Source organism: Gavia stellata, chromosome 6 (genome assembly GCF_030936135.1).
Source record: "Gavia stellata isolate bGavSte3 chromosome 6, bGavSte3.hap2, whole genome shotgun sequence".
Lineage (NCBI taxonomy): Eukaryota > Metazoa > Chordata > Aves > Gaviiformes > Gaviidae > Gavia > Gavia stellata.
In genome coordinates, this window is record NC_082599.1 from 57,394,665 (window position 1) to 57,411,431 (window position 16,767).

Below are 16,767 nucleotides of genomic sequence, written 5' to 3' on the forward strand. Positions count from 1 at the left end.
CTAAATGTTTGCATTTTTTCACCCCCACCTTCCAGCTGCTGATGCTATAGAAGTTACCATGTATGGACACAAGATCAGTCCATACCTACTACAGATCTTGTCACAAGGCTCTTAAAGACAGAAATGTCCACATATCAAGGGACACAGCAACTTTGAAGAAGCTTTTTGTTCTCTCCTGATTTAGGGACAGCTGATCTGCCTGAGGCTGAAGAGAGGGATTACATTATTTCTTCGCTTTTTTCCCCTAGAGTTCTTAACTATGATTCTATGTCTCTGAGCAATGTATTTTGTCTCCTTCCATGACGGCACTATACAACAAATACATACTGTAGAGCACCTAAAAAAGCTTTAACTGACAAACCAAATCAAATCTGTGAAAGAGGTAAGTGGTTTTGCATTTGTCCTCTGTCTTTTGCATTTGTCCTCTGTCTTTATCTTCCCTATTCCTTAAAAAAAACACACAAACATCACCCACAGCTTGCATGCACTTGAATACCTGAAAAAAGGAGATATTAACAGGAGCCTTCTGAGAAGCAGATGGGTTCATACCTGGTAGTGCCTGGCAGGTAAATTCTCTTGGGTGCCATAGAGGGATAATTTTTTTTTTTAATGTGATCTTCAGGACATCTCTAAAATTTTGAAGTCCAACAGAATTATAGGGCCATAAGAGATCTCATAAATATCCTATTCTACCCTCCACACACAAACAGGATCACCTCTTTCCATACCATTGCCTATAGTTTCCAGCTGAAATTAATAGTACTGGTAATGACAAGAAAAAAAGTCAGTATTTGAAGATCAGTATTCACCTAAACTTAAAAAGAAAACAAAGCAAAAAACCCCAAAAGATCACCTTTCAGCTTCTCAACCACGTTACATTTCAAGGCCTTCCAGGTATTTGCAGTTCTGCAGTCTGTCTCATGCAGAGGAGAGAGAAAATCTGGTAGAGAAAAGGACATCTCTGGGTGCCATTTCTAGCTGTAAATCTATGGGTTCAATTGTTATTTCCAAATGAGAGCATCACACAGGGGCAGCAACTCCAGGGCTCTCAAGAGACCCTGCTTATCCCACAGAAGGGCTCCAGCGAAATGGGCAGGAGTACTTGTGTTTGGGAAGTTCTGCTCATTACAACCAGGGAGGTTTGGGAGGCAACCTGGAGAAGATATTTCCATTTATAAGCTGCTGTTAAGCTTACAAGGTCCATGGCACCTTCCAAAATTTCAAACTGAAGTTGCCTCTGATGCAAAGTTTGATTTTGAGAGCAGTAACATTTTTTGTTGGAGGCTATTGAAAGTTACTCCTACATTTTAGATTTCTATCCCAAAAACGTTAAGAGAATTAGCATGCTTGCAAAAAAAAGACCAACATTTCAGTTGCTCAGCTAACACCAGTAATCTGACATTCACTTTTATACTAGAGGCTTTTTTTTCCTGGGAGTTTTATTAAAAGCTTTAGATTTTACTTTTTTCAACTACCCCTCCTTGTCAACATTTGGAAACCACCCCATAAATCACTGTCAGTGGAGAGTTTTGTTAAGAGAGCGCTTAAGTCCCTCCCCTGAAAAATGCTGTGGAAAGAGCTGAAGAAGTGAGACTCAGATTTTCAGAGGTATTTAAGAGGCCAAACTCACTTTGAAATTGAAAAGCCCCTAAATGTCTTTAAAGACCCCAGCCCTAAATCTCTACAAGGATTCCTCTCTGACACTCCCCTACTGCTCTCCAACAAGGCTGGGCAGAAACCTCTATAAATTTGTCCCAGGCTCCTGCCACCTGGTGACACTGGGAAGCTAGATGTGACCTAAGGAAAGTGCCTACTTTGGGACCATCTAAGAGCATCTTGGTTATCCCTCCAGAATCCCAAAATGTGCCAAGGAGAGGACATGGCAGGCCACCGGCTCCCCCCTCTACAAAGCACATGGAAACCCCCTTCCACGAGCGCATCTGCTGGTGGCGACCTGGACTGCTCTCACTGTCCAAAGCGCCACGCATAGCTGGCCATCGCGGTTCAAGCCACATTGCCATGAAAAGTCATTGCTTTCTAGTTATTGCACTTTAAGGCAGTGTTTCCAAGTACCAGTTTGCATTTGTAGAAACAGAATCTAATTTCCTTCCCCCCGCCTTTTTCCTTTTCTATGGGGAGATGAAGGAAGGGGAATTCTTGTCAATAGAAATTAAAACGCAGTAAATGAACAAGTGCACCTAGTGAACCAGCACTGTATTTTCCTTGCTGTGGTCTTTTGTTCACATTGCAAATTGATTTTGAGATGACACGAACACTGGGTAATCTAACCCAGGCAGTTATGAGGGGCCCGATCCTTACAAAGCACAAGTCCAGGCACAGTCAGTGGGAACTGAGGGCAATCAATACCTTTGGAGGGTTAATCCTATGAAATGTGCAATAAGCAGTTCCCACTTCCCCAGATAGATACAGAAGCTTCAAAACCAGAAGAATAAATCCCCACTAAGGAAGAAAAAAGAAAAAGGAGTGAGTTCCTGCTTTCAGCTACATTCAGTGCATCCTCTTTGAGATGGAGGAATGTACCAGAAAGAATCCTGCCAGGGCCATTCCTGTATATATGAATTTTCAGATCAGAGCCAACTGAACTGTCACTGCTTTTTACTTAAGATAATTCTTCAGGCTTTACTAATTAGGAACTAACAATTCTTTCAGACGAGCTACGAAATCCAGGGAAGAATACCAGCAGTATGTTTTAAATCAAAGTGTTTACATCAGGAATGATTCATTTTTTCCATGAGGAATGACTTGTGAGACAGGCAGTCTTAGCACTACCATAAATCTGTGTGGGGATTAAAATTGGGGAAGAGAATAACAAAAGGCAAGTTGCTCTCCCCACCTCTAGAGACAGAATTTACATTAACAAGGGGCTCCAACTACCACTGCAATCAGTGTTTGAGGAACAGGGGTTTTAAATCCATTTAAGAAACACTGTGATTAAGCTCAGTAACCCTCCTCTCCTCAATAAAGAAAAGGTGCAACACATGAAAGGAAACTCCAGCATTTTCATCATCTACCCTAAAGCTTTTAAAAAGAAAAAAGTTTTTAAAAAAGTTAAACAAGAACAAAACCCCCAGGACTTTGTGACCATTGTTTAAATGGTGCTTAAGAAATCTTTAACAAAAAAGACAGAAAAAAATTCCTGGTTTAGGCCTGTGCGTTTTTCCTTTTATCTCTTAGAGGACAGAGGGCTGTGGGCTGAGCACGAGGCTGCTCTCCCATTCTCAGTTGCTAAATGGTTGAGGGGCTCTCTGGCAGTGCAGAAGGGCTGCCAGCTCCATAGCATGTTTCATCCCAGCTGTTTGAAAAGCTGGTCCACTTGAAACATAACCATTATCCCCACCCACACTCCACAGGAGAGCAAACTCCCCCTCAATGAGGTATTTATTCCACATATATGGTAGCTATTATTTCCAACATTTACAACATGAGTCACTTTAATTAGGAAAAAAATTATAACAACAAAAAATCCTGCAGTGCACATAGAGACACGCATATTTAAACGTAGAAATGCAAAGCATTCACGTTGTTTCTAGTAACTGCAGCTCCTGGAGGGGACATGCGTTCCACACACAATTGACTGAAATGCTCTTTCTCTTTTCTGGCCATAAAAATACACAGATGTCCTTCTTCAAAAAAATTATTTTCCCTTTTCCTGTGTTACAGGAAGCCTGCCCACACTTTTAAATACAAAGTGGGTATAAATAGAAGCACAAATTAGGCATCTTGAAAAGTCTGTATTTTCCAACCACAGGGAAACTAAGGAATTACTTTGAGTGTTTACATACCCAACTATGTTGAATTAAAACAGTATTTTCTATCCATATGCCCAGCAAAACTGGCAAGAAACTAAGGAAGGGAATGATAGCCTTGCTGGTTCTTCACCTGTTGCTACAGTGGGACTGGGGTATGTTTACATTATTCAGCCTTTTTCATATGGACCACTATAAGTGTCAGCCTGAATACAGTCACCACTTCGATAAAAGCATGTCTTACATATATAAATGATACAACTACTATGAAAATTTCAGTAAGCCTGTCTGCCTTCCTATAAATCTAACTAGACATTTGTCTCTTTCATTGTCGTTCCGTATCACATCTATTAAAGGTAAATAAAAGCATGATGGCTCTTTGTATGACATCAATAGCTTGAGGGATTTTATAAATCAGTGAGGACAAGTGTACAACTCGCTACAGCAGCAGTGAAGCAGGTCTGCCCATCTGATGTTTTCTGACTTAGACTTCTGCCTTAAGATCATGTTGCTCATTCAAAGTGAACTCATCTCCTGTTTCTCTGTTTTATGCTGGAGAACTTCTACTGTTCGCTCAACTTCTGACATCCACGTTGTTCTAGTAGCCCACACATCCCAACTAGCTAGCGTTACTGGTCACAATACAGACATAGTAGTCATCAACTCTTGAGGACCCTCATCAAAAGGCAGATTCAAGAAAATAAAATATACTAAATGCAAACCACTCAGACTCATTCTGACTGGCTGGCCCTTTTCCTTCAGTCTGAAACTTCAGGAGTATCAGTAACACTTTGAACAAGATTTAAGGGGTGAGCTGGTAGCTGGTCAAAATGGAAATCGTGACCACTAAATTAAGCATAAGGTTTGTTGGTTGTTTGGGGGCTTGTTTTTATCACACATATCATCCCCCCCCAGCTGTACAGCCTACAAACAAAGAAGCTATTTTGCTTCCCCAGTAACATTTTCTTTTAAAGCGAGATTTGGGGGTTGCATTAACAAACCATAAGCCACCAACGCTGTCTCCAACCCACAAGGCAGTACTTCCACGCACTGCTGCTCACGAGCAGTCGTTCGCTCTGTACCTTCACGCCTCTCTGGCAGACGAGTCTGCCGCTGGTGTGCTGTGGCACATCCTCCTCAGCAGAAAGACGAGGAACTGCCCCAGAGGGTTTCAGCAGGGCTGGGCGAGGAGGAGGAGGGTGTACAGAAACCAGCTGCCTACACTGGAAGAGAGCTCAAAAGCTTAACTGCAAGCTTTCCCCCTAAATACCGATCTAAACTATAAAGACAACAAGTGTTGGTTTTCTCATAATGCCTCCATCCTTATTAACAATTAGGCTGGGTTATTCTTGTTGTGTTTTTTTTTTTTACAGGAGGTTGGTGAGACTTAAGGTTGTGCGAGACATACTTTGATCTGCACCCTGATGAGTGAACATTCCCCTTTGCTGCTAGCCCAACTAATGAAGGGATAAAATTAGCTTTTATCCCTGGCACTTTCTTTAGCAAAAAAACATGCACTAATCAGCTGTCCTCACTAATCAGTCATCTGGCTAATGACCTTTTGCCTTAAAACACTAAAATTTCTGAATGATGTGGAAAAGAAAAACCCCAACACAGACTGGCCCCTCTTTGTGGGTCTTAAGCCTATCATCTGGAACTGGAGACTGGAAGGTTAAATGGCAAATCTGTATCCTGACTGGGTGATAAATCTATAATCAAAAGGCACAAGCCTTGACACCTCAAGATGTACTTCATTACTACACAACTAAATGATTTTTTTCCCCTTCTTTCTTTTTTGTAAACTAGAAGCAGATGAAAAAAATTGCTTAACTCCCTCATATTTTGCCTGTGGAGAAATCCATTCCACATCTGTGTTCAAGTGTCAGTTAATTTCTTATTTTTTTATTAATGCCTGAGCAGGAATTCGGAAGTTGAAACCATTTGCCTTCCCCCCCCCCCAACTTCAGGGAGCTGTAGCTGGAGAAGAAAATTGCAAAACCACTCCATCAGCCCACACTCTCAAACACACACACACACAAATCCCTAAGCCTCCAAAACAAAATAAAAACCCCAAAAACACAGCAGTAAACCTTCCAATCCCCCCCTGCTCCAAATTCTCATTGTACAAGGCATGGTCCTTCCTCCTCTTAATACCATACTTGAACATTGTTTTAAAAGAGGGGTTTTAAGGCCTGTTTCATTTTCCTTCTGTGCTTTCTTTAATGAGGCTTTTTTTCTTCATATATTAAGGAGGTGGAGCAAATGCAACCCCGGATGGCTGAGGAGGATTAGCAACAGATGACATGTCCTGTGGAAGTTGCTTTGCAGAGGCCTGTGATAATTTCGAGCTGCAATGCAACTGCTCCCTGGTTTTTAACTTCAGAAAAAAAGAGATTGTATTACCTCAAACATGCCCCCCCCCAGACAAAGCAGTTCTCCCCGGGGACGATGCAAGGCGACAAGTAAAATTGCATTAAATTTGACAGCCTTCCAACTTTGCATCCCCAAACGAACCAGCCATCGATACTCACGGTAATGAGGGTCCATGTAACCGTTTCGGGGGTCCATGGTAAAGAGCGTCCCGCGGTAAGGTACAGAAGGTTCGGGAAGGTGCGATATAGATCCATGGATCTCCTTCTTGATTAATGAGGCCCTTTCCTCGCTCGACGTGGAAGGCTCTTCACTGATCTTGCCGAGGCCTTGCCCACCCTGCGGCTGCATTGTGATGGCGTTCCTTCTCTCTCTGTGATAGGTCTGCCCAGGACTTTCATCCTCTGCGAGAAAAAACGGGGGAGAAGAAAGAGAGAAGGGAAGGAGAAAGAGACACACACTTTTAGCCCATCTATAGCAAATACAATAAAGTTCTCCCCCCCCGCCCTCCTCCTCAGGGTGTGAGTTTGTGACGGTGGGCGCACGTGCGGCCATGGGAGATGGCCGGGGAAGCCCGCCCGTTCAGAGAGGAGCTGCTGAGCGGTAGATCGTCACCCACGAGCCGATGTTCCTACCGGCGGGGCTATCAATCGTGCGAGAACAGACACAGGCTTGCTGTTTTCTCGCCTCTGGGACAGGGAGACTGGGAGTTTGGGTTGCCTGGCGGGGAGGCAAAAAACCCCATTTGTCACAAAGAAGAGGAACACACCGGCTGGGCCAAAATCAAACCCAGCCACCCACCGCTGCCCTGCGGGCCTGTGTGAGAGGCTGGAGCCTTGCAAGAAGGTCCTTAGCGATCAGAAGTAAGGCAGGCAACAAGAAAGTGGGTAAAATTGCTCAAGACACAGCACCAGCAGCATCAGGCGGGTGCAAGTGAGGCCACCCGCCCTAACAGTGTCACCACACGGACGCACGTGCAGGGTGGTGGAGCACGCTCCCCTTCCCTCCTCTTCCCATATCCACACGGACAAACCCACAAATCCTTAACGAACGGAAGGAAAAGAAAAAGGGGAGAAAATAATTAGGGTGCAAGTGAGGCCACCCGCCCTAACACTGTCACCACACGGACGCACGTGCAGGGTGGTGGAGCACACTCCCCTTCCCTCTTCTTCCCATATCCACATGGACAAACCCACAAATCCTTAACGAACAGGGGAAAAGAAAAAAGGGAGAAAATAATTAGGAGGGTCAAACCCAAGCCCTAGTCTGGAGTAAGCCTTTAGGCCTGGGGTACCACTTGTGAGGGGAAGGGCCTTCTGAAGATGGCTCCAGCAGCCTCCCTTGCAGGCAGCCCCAGCACCAGGTCCTGAACCAACCCTCTGCTCCCATGGGAAATTTTAACTCCCAGGGACCGCGTGCACCCTTCAAGAACCAGACCAAACGGTTCTGTTCCTCAAAAGCCAGATGCATCTTCCTGGGTACACTTCACAAGTGCCATGTGGCAGGAGGGTTTGTTAGCTACACAAGTCTCTACTGGAAATGCTCTCCTTAAGCCACACTATTGCTTTAAAATACAGAGATGTTTCTCTAAAACGCGATCACTGGCTGTAATCCTTGGCCAATACCCACGCTCCTGGTACCGCCTTGTTCAATCAACCACGCTGCATACATGGGTGTACACCAATACATCTTGAAGAAGCACTGATAAATATGCTTAGCTTCAAAAGTTGATCAGCGGTTCTAGAAGTGCATGAGGAACCTCAGATTATTAAACTCCAGGCACAAAAAAGGTAATAGAAAGGAAATGAAAACACCCCTAGGAAATAAAACTGAGGTACACTTACTCTACAACCCACGTGCAAGGCAGGATCACTGACAGCAGTGCCAAGATTGCACTTCAGTTGTCAGATTGGAGGTCAGGGCTGAACTTTTACTTGTACTTGGCACTGGTGTACTCACTCACACGGCGAAAGCACCAGCCAGCAATTCACCAGGAGACTACTTTCATCAAGCCCGACACCCGCGTAACTCAACCTGTTTGCCTTCATACGAATTAGATTAGAAACAGGCTCCGTACGTACCGATACCTGGAGCTGCATTTTGGCCATTATACACACAAACTAGCCACGCCACGGCTTTGAATGCGGGGGTCACTAGGCTTCTCCCTGCCTCCTCTCCTCCCAAGAAGCAGCAACAAGGAAACCCAGCAGCGTAGCCTACTGAGCGCTCAATTATTTTTTCTACCTCCAAGTATTACAGCAACCGGGTTCTGCTGACTTATCAGCATCTTCCAGGGACTGAATTCCTTTTACAGCCAGCAGTAATTCTCCATACAGAGCACTGAGGGTTGGGTCTGAGGAGAAAGAGTTAATGGAAATGGACAACACCACCATGGAGTTTAAACCCTTTGCCCTTTTCTACTTTTTATTAATATGCACAGGCACCGGTCCCTGCTCTGGATTAGCAGGGTTTAAGGTTTCAACTTTTTACACTGAAGCTGGTTTTAGTTAGAGAACTGCAAAAGGGAGTCTAAAACTTTAAAACTTATACAAGCAGCTTTCTAAAAACCTCATATAACTAAAAAATAAAAATCACCCCAAAGTCATATTTTCCATCACGTTTCTTTCTAGCCGGAGTCTTTTATGTTAAATTTCAACCTAGAGTGAACTTTCACTGATGAGATGTAAACTCTTGTAAAAATAGGGGATTACACTCCATTTGAAATCCTGACAGACACTTAAGCAGAGCAAGCTAACCTGTGCTACCACAGTATGGAAAGCAGCAAGCTGGAGTGATTTGCGGGGCTGTATAACCAATCTGAGGATCAGATAGGATTTCGGTTCTTTTACTCTTCCATATAAAGATAATATTTGTTAAAACTGCCATCCCGGGATACAACAAGAAGCTGACGTCTGTCTGCAGGCTCCACTTTCATTCTTGCCTTCTCAAAACACGCATGTGTCACGAATCAAGGTACTAGTGACTGCTATGGAACAAGCTCATTTTCCAAATTGCTGAATGAAATTCAAAACCTACTTTCAGGAACTTTGAAACTAAAGGAAAAATGTGTTTTGTTTTAATAAGCTTTCCTTTTTTTTGTTCAAGGAAAAAAGGAAAGAAAACAAAAAAGCAGTATTTTTCCCTCCGCATCTAACCGCCTCTCTCCCCATTATGAAATTACTGCCGCATGCTGTTAGAAGTCACACATTTCTGTACGCTGTCTGCCCTATAAAAGTTCCCCTAGAAGTATTTTTTTTTTTAAAAAAAAACATGACAGCGTTTTTGCAATAATAAGGAACATTCAACGGCCAAACTTCACGCTCGGCACCACTGAGCTGCTTTTGATAAGGGGCAGATGAGAGGCTTGACAGGACCCACGCTCCAGGACACAAACAGGCAAGCGGTTTTTGCAGGAGCTCCCCGGGCGCCGAGCGGGAAACTCCTCTTGCAGCAACGCTGCCGACTCTCACAACGGCAGGCGAGCCACTCCAGTGCGCCGAAAGGCAAAAGCTGTTTAATCTTGTTCTGTTTCAGCTGAATCGTTCAATAAAGTTTGAAGAGTAAGTGCAGGCAAGCCGCGCCAGGCCAAATTATTGACAGAAACATACTGTCCACCATGGCAACAAGTGGGACTCTATAGCAAAAACGTAAGCAAACAGCCCACTTCTCCAGCAGTATCTGCCAAAGGGGTTTACAGCCAAATACACGACAACTGTTACCACTCTGGTGATGTTTTAGAAGTGGCCGGCTTTAGGGTCAAAAGAAACATCCGATTTACTACGATCTTGCAGAGAGACAAATGCCAAAGTCAAAGGGACTGATCCTCCCTCGTCCCCACCTGTTTCCCACTAGTGGGACCCCACTGACTCCAACATAGTTCATCCTACCTTTTGCAGGTGTAAGAGACAAAAGGGTTAATTAAGAAAAAAAGAAAGTAATCAGCCCCCAAAAGCAATCTGCATAAGCTTCTCTTTCTTCATGTATACCCTACTGTGTCTTAACAAGCCAGTAGCCAGAGACATGTGTTACAAGTGCCCAGCCTGGAACGATCACATTATTCTCAGTGGATGGGAGAACCTTGGAAATACCCAATTCAGTCCTGCTATTCTGCTCAGAAGCCATTTTTATTACAAGTCCTGAGCACTAAGCAGCACTTCATTTAATCAACAAGCTTTTTCATAGAACTCACACTGGACAGCATGCCTGAATAAACACGCTTTTAATCGCTCAGCTAATTTACCCAGAAAATTAAGAATTAGGACAAACCAAAACCCAATGCAAAAATCCATTAAACTTTCTTTCCCTGTTGAACTTTTTGCTCTTTTTTTATTGTAGACCAAGACAAAGTAAAAGCTTTTTTACTTTAAGGCTCTTAAAGTCAGCAACTAAAAAAGTTTAAATCTATTGATACACTGCGCTGAAAAATCAGTCTCAACACACTTCAGAGTCCCCCGCTTAAACGAGACACCACCAGCCCAGTTAAATCCATTTACATATTAAGTTCTGTTGCCACGTTTCTGCATGCAACTTGCAGCGAGCATTACTGTCTCACGAGCGATCTGCCAACGCATTTCGGCAGGTGAAAGAAGAGACGAGGTACTTACAACTCAGTCCAAGAGACCCTGGCTGACGCTCCCTCCAAGCTCTTCTCTTGACCAAAATTCTCCGCTACTGGGACATGGGCATTCCTCCCTCTTTTCCTCTCTCTCCCCCCCCACCCCGCCCCGTCTCCCTCCCTCTCTCAGAGGCAGTGCTTCTCCCATTAGAGGAATTAAAAGTGGTTGGTGCCATGCTAAATTTAACAAGCTCATTAGTATTCTTCCTGTGTGCTTCCTAGTGAACTCTCCCTATTCAAGCGGCTCTCTCTAGCTGAGGGGTCAGGCAGCTAATCATTAAATCAAACTAATGTCACCCTATCACAATCGGCCTAAGAGAAGGAGGGTTTATTATTTCAGTTTATGCTAAATAAACGGTTTTACAAATGGTCTCCAAGCAAGGTCAACAGCAGCTTCAATTACAAGACAAACTTAACAAGAGTTGCTATAAACCAAGTGCTCCATATTGACCTAAGCACAAGCTCTGCGCCGCATATTGCCACTAGCAGGATTGTACAGGAATGCATATTGTAAAATAAAGGAAAGGGTAATCTTTTCTTTGCCAGAATTTGTGACTGCACAGAGACTGCTCATTCACCTCTCCCCAACCAGCTTGCTGCTCAGCTCAATTCACCCCACACAAAGGCTGAAGACCAGACCTCAATGGACCGAGTGAAACATGTTCAAAACTAGGCTCTCTATTGTGACTGAATTTCTTAACATCTTTTCAAAAAGCGGAGAATGCCTTGAGGCTAAAGGAAGAAACAGGCTAATGGTGAATTGGGAATACTGAGCAAATTTCAGAGCCCTTTCCTCCTAGCTTTTGAGGTTGAAAGCAAGCTCTTTCCTTTCAAGTTTCAAAGTCCTTTTTCCTCCCGCAGTGTCACAGAAGGATTTGAAAAGAAGGTAATTGTGCTCACAGTCCCCCTGATCAGAGCTTACGTCCTATTTCTGGTATTTCGGAATACTTCTTGCAATAATGGTGCATATAGCTCAATCCCTTAACCGTCCTGCACTCTGCAATTGCTCATTAAATGAACAATTGCTGGTATAAAATGCCTTTTATGTTCAAGGTCTGGATATAAGATAAGCATTCTAGTACTCTAAATTTGGTTTACTAAGGAAACTCTCCGTCATTAAATTACAAAACTGAAGTCAGAATATCAGTCTTTCCCAGAAAAGTAGCATTTTAGGTTGCTGTGAGCCAGAAGGAATGGGGGGGAAATGTAAAAAAGATTGCCTACTTAGATTCTTAATAGAATAGATACCGAAGTAAGAAAGCAATTTCCCTCACGTTTAAGAAGGTCTAAGTTTGAGACTTGATATTTTCTTCCTTGAAATGTTGCAACAGAGCAATTGCCAGGCTCATTAGGACATGCGTATCCGCACTTTCTCGCATGCACACGCTGATCACCACTCTCTGGCCACCTTAAGAGCAAAGCAGGAGGAAATACATCTGTAGAATTGTGCCTACCTTTAAAAACAGTGCGTGTTGTAACCAAAGTTCTGTTTTGGGTGGGTACAGTAGTATAAACTGGGCACTCTTCGTCCCAAGTTTGTTTGGAGCAACTGCACATGAAGTGCGCGCCCTGGAAACACTAACACAGATATGAAGCACAATGCTCATAATTGGTTTTAAAAATAGACTCCAACCAAGATAACAAGTATGGTACTCACTTTATTTGCAATGCTTAAGCATACCTTATACAAGACTTTTGTGCTTATAAATAGCATACATTATCTGAGCTCACCACTGAAAATGTATAGATTTATACTCCCATTTGTAACGGATTTTCAGCTTAGTTATTTTCCCATTACCATATGTATAGTATTTTCCAGGAACTGATTTGTGACCTTTGGAATACGAACACACAGCTCTTTCCTCTGTTTTTGTTCGTTTGTTTTGAAAAACCTGTTATAGCCTTTTGTTTGTCATCTTTAACTTTCACTGGAAGAAAAAGGATTTAACGACAAGGCAGAAAGCGGACCCAATCCTGACAACACCTACGTAATACTCCACCCCCCCATTATTTTCCACAAGTGATATGTACGTTCATTTTTGCCGCACCTACAGCACAACTTAATTCAGTCCTTTTTTTGAAAGTACAGAGGAAGCCAGAACCCAGTGCACCAATACAGCTTCTACGAGTTTCAAAACAGAGCCTGTTCCTGCGCTCCTCTGGGTGGATGTCAGAGCTCCCACCGCCCTAGAAGAGACCAGACTGGCCCTGTACAGAGCTCACGCTGCTCCAACACAAAGTCAGCCAGGCACTGCTATCAGCAGAAGATGGCTCACAGCCTTTTCCAGCTGTGCACGTAACTCTTCCAACACTGCTGGGGAACCTGCTAATGGTACAAAGCAGCTTAAAATTCAGGTAAACTTTTTCAGACACCTAGATCAGAGAGAGCCTTGTTAGTAGCGATGTCTTTACCTCCATTTTTTGATTATCCAGATAAATTACACTGCTTGGTGCCTCCCCAACTGCTCCCAACTAAAACCATGAGGCTGAAGTTAAACAGACATATGAAATTATATAAAATAAAACCACCTTTAAAGTTTCACACAAGCAAACACCTACCAGATTTAACTGGAAGTCTGCATACACAAACCCCAGCATCAGACCTATAGGGAGATGCCAAAAAATCTCATTTAAGCTAAGAACATCCTACCTAGGGAACACAAGAGGTAGCTGGGGTCACAGCTATGTACGCACAAAGGCACAGGGTGCTGTGGAAACCTCCTGGTCAGTCCCAGGACTCTCAGAAAGCAGACAGGGAGGGCAGGAGGCAGGGCTGGCTTGCCTTGCACCCGATCCTACATCTCGCTGATCATGCAGGACATGGGGAAAAAAGGGAAATAACCTTTGGATATATGGCTGACGTTACTGACCTGACACTTGAGCCATCCCACTGACTTCAACGACTGTGGATCAAGCCGGGGAAGTTGCTTGCTGCGAACCAGAATCCCACAGTATCCTGTCGGTCACCTTTGCCTAGAGCTGCCCAGCTGAACGGCCAAGCAGCCGATACGCGGACCCCAAGCCCCTGCAATGCCCAGCCCCAGCCCACGGGGCTGCGAGGCTCAGGGAAGCTAATGGAAGCACTAATTCTCAGCAACTCGCAGGGTCAGACTCTAAAGAAGTGGGAGCCTCACTTCTGAACAAGCCCTCTCCCAGCCCATTTCCTCACAGGCTTTAAAAATAACAAAACAAACAATCTAAATCAGAACAGCTGAAAACCACTTTCTCCCTTCCCAAGTTCAGGGCTACGTCTTTCTCCCATGGCAGACAGTGGATTATTGCAGCGATACTTAACACCGCTCGCGAGCGCAGCCCCCAGCACTCTGGTTTAGGTGTTGGTGACGACATCGGCTGCTGGCAGGAGAAACACTAAACCCTGCACCCAGGTACCGCGCAGGCGGCGAGCTTTTAAGTTTACCTTCACAGGACCTACAGGCCCATATCCTGCTTGCTTTACTCCCGCTGTAATCCCAGGGATTCATTGAAACTACTCATGCAAGTAGAGCAAGAGGGATTCACGTCCAGCATCACAAATGGTCTGGCTGTTGGGCTCGAATGGTCTGTGCCCAGAAAGGGTGTAGGAGGTTTGTTAGCACATAGAAATGCTGTATCGTTAGCTTGAGGAGAAAGAGACTTAGTAGTAAAAGTGCTTTGTAGTTCCAGTGGACAAGAAAAAGAAAGCCTTAATGCAGAAGCAGAAGACATTTGAAGGTAGAACTGACTGACAAAATTAACATGTAGTATGTGATTTCTCCTTTTAAATCTGCAGAACTAGAAAGCAGGCAAAAACATTCCCCTTTCCCATTACAGTAAATTTTGTGTTTTGATTTTACTACTTGAGGATTGGGACACTTGCAGAAGAGAAAATAATCTCTTGCAAAAACAATCTTACTTTTCCACTTCCCCTTTTAAAAAGCGTTCCACCTTACAAAATTCAAAGACTGCAAGTTACCATGCGACAGCCTCAGCAAACTAAAATATTTGCTCCAAGTCTGCTGATCAGGGCTAAAACTCAAGCTTGGCACTTTCAGCATATCTCCAGGATTATTGCTCCTCTCCAACATCTAGCCTCTTCAAAGAGCCAGGAGTCTCAAATGTAACTTGGAGAAAGATGACTATGGACATCAGGATCTGGCTATTGGCAACCATTTCTCAGAAGGGAAAAGCTCCTCAGCCTCTTGCAAGACACTCAAAAGGATCCTGATTTGAAAACGTTATGAAGTTCCTTCCATTAGCCAGTTATTAGACTGTTAGTCACTGCTTACTTTGAGCAGGCTAATTAGTTACATCAAAGGCACTACAACAAATTCCCAGGAGGGTTTTAGAGGGGAGGGGGGAAAAAAATGTATTTCTCAACCATCTAATAGCGCATTTACGCCTATCTGAGGGTAACTGCCTCATTTCACTCAGACACTGGAGGACATTCCATGGTGCTGTCACTTCCTACCAAGCCAGCAGCAACACCAGGCCTTAAAGCTGTTTTACAAAGCTCCTTGTAGCCCGATATAAATTTGATTAGCCATGCTTAGAAGCTGCAGAAGAGTGAAAGAGAAGTTAAACCCTTCGGTGCACCATCTCCCTTTGTAACATCTACAGCCCAGACACCTTGGCCTTGACAGAATAAAGAAGAGTTACTTTAGTGGCACATACAAACAGAGTTGACATTTCTTGCCTTTTTCCTTCGGTGGGCTCAAACTGCTAAATGCAATCATTAGCCAATCGCTAAGTGGTTTGCAACAACCCAAGAGCCACGGCAACCCTTCAGTTTAGATGGCAGATATCACCTCTTTCATTGCGAAATTCATTTATTGCTGCATCCCTTTGCACAGTTGCAGTAAGAGTCAGTGTTTCCATTATAGCCCTGTACTTCTGGCCTCTGAAGCGTACCAGCTGTTTAAAAATATGTTATGGGTTACTCTGCCCTGATTTACTGTGGCTGCAATCTCAGTTGCGAACAACGATTTCATCAAGGTCTCAGGGCAAACTTTGAATGCCCTGTATTTTTTGTGTGCAGATGTGTATGTATATTTATTTCTATCTAGAAATGTATACAGACATATGTGGTCACACGCACTCTCAAATTCAGCTCCACCTTACAGTCCCATAAAACCCAACTGATTGCAGATGAGGCTCTGCATGATACACTGATGTCTGCGCATAAGTGTCCACACAGGCATGCGGGATACCTGAACATAGAAATGAGACTTTTCACATTCCTCATCAGATATCCAAATAATTCAGGAGAATGCTGCAAAACAAATGCAAGACTGGCAGCAAAGGATATTTTCAAGCAACAAAAAAACCTCCCCAGAAAACTCTCGAGTCCTGTAGACCAAACGATGATGCTTTGAATGATCTTCTGCACATTACTGCATTAGTTAAAGACTGCAGAGCTCCTAATCCACAGATATCGTCAAATATTCCCTTTATCAATGCCACTTCACCCCCAAGAACTGGGTATTCTGAAAATCCCAGACCTGATGCCATCTGTTTACCTATCAAGTTGATGCTGTCAGTGTTAAAGTTCAGAGGCTGTCTTCCCTGCCTGGAGACACCTTCTTACAGAAGAAAAAACCTCTCCTTAGGCCTTAAGTGCTTGACCTTCCCAAAGACCAACCTGCTTTTGCCCCCTCTGCTCACTTTCTTCTCAGTTTTCTCCACTAAGGAGGATGCAGGAGCTCTTGCAGAGATGTGCACTGCCATACTAACTCACATAATTACTGTCTTCACATTCCAGTCATGAAAAATACTACTGCCAGCCACAAGCAGCCATCAGTCTGGGTCCAAGGACGGCTACGTGGGAGTGGGCAAAAAGGGATGGAGAGCCTAGAAGGAAAGGAAGGAGCAAATTCTTCATACCATGATCTCCACTCCCCTCACCTAGGGAAGGAGTACTCTTAAAAGCTTTGGAGAGAAGGCTTTGTGACACATGGAGTTGAGAGAGCGGTGAAGCATTGGAAGAGGCTGCCCAGGGAGGTGGTGGGGTCACCACCACCAGAGGTGTTCAAGGAACGT

At 44.0% G+C, this 16,767-nt stretch overlaps 1 protein-coding gene across 1 annotated transcript in view; it reads right to left on the reverse strand.

Annotated features, from left to right (window-relative positions):
• The window catches only part of GLI3 (GLI family zinc finger 3), a 191,268-nt gene that overhangs the window by 134,320 nt on the left and 40,181 nt on the right, over positions 1-16,767 (reverse strand). The window contains exon 2 of the mRNA XM_059818324.1: positions 6,299-6,541. Within this exon, the coding sequence (XP_059674307.1) occupies positions 6,299-6,541 (243 nt within the window). The remainder of the gene's footprint in view (positions 1-6,298; positions 6,542-16,767) is intronic.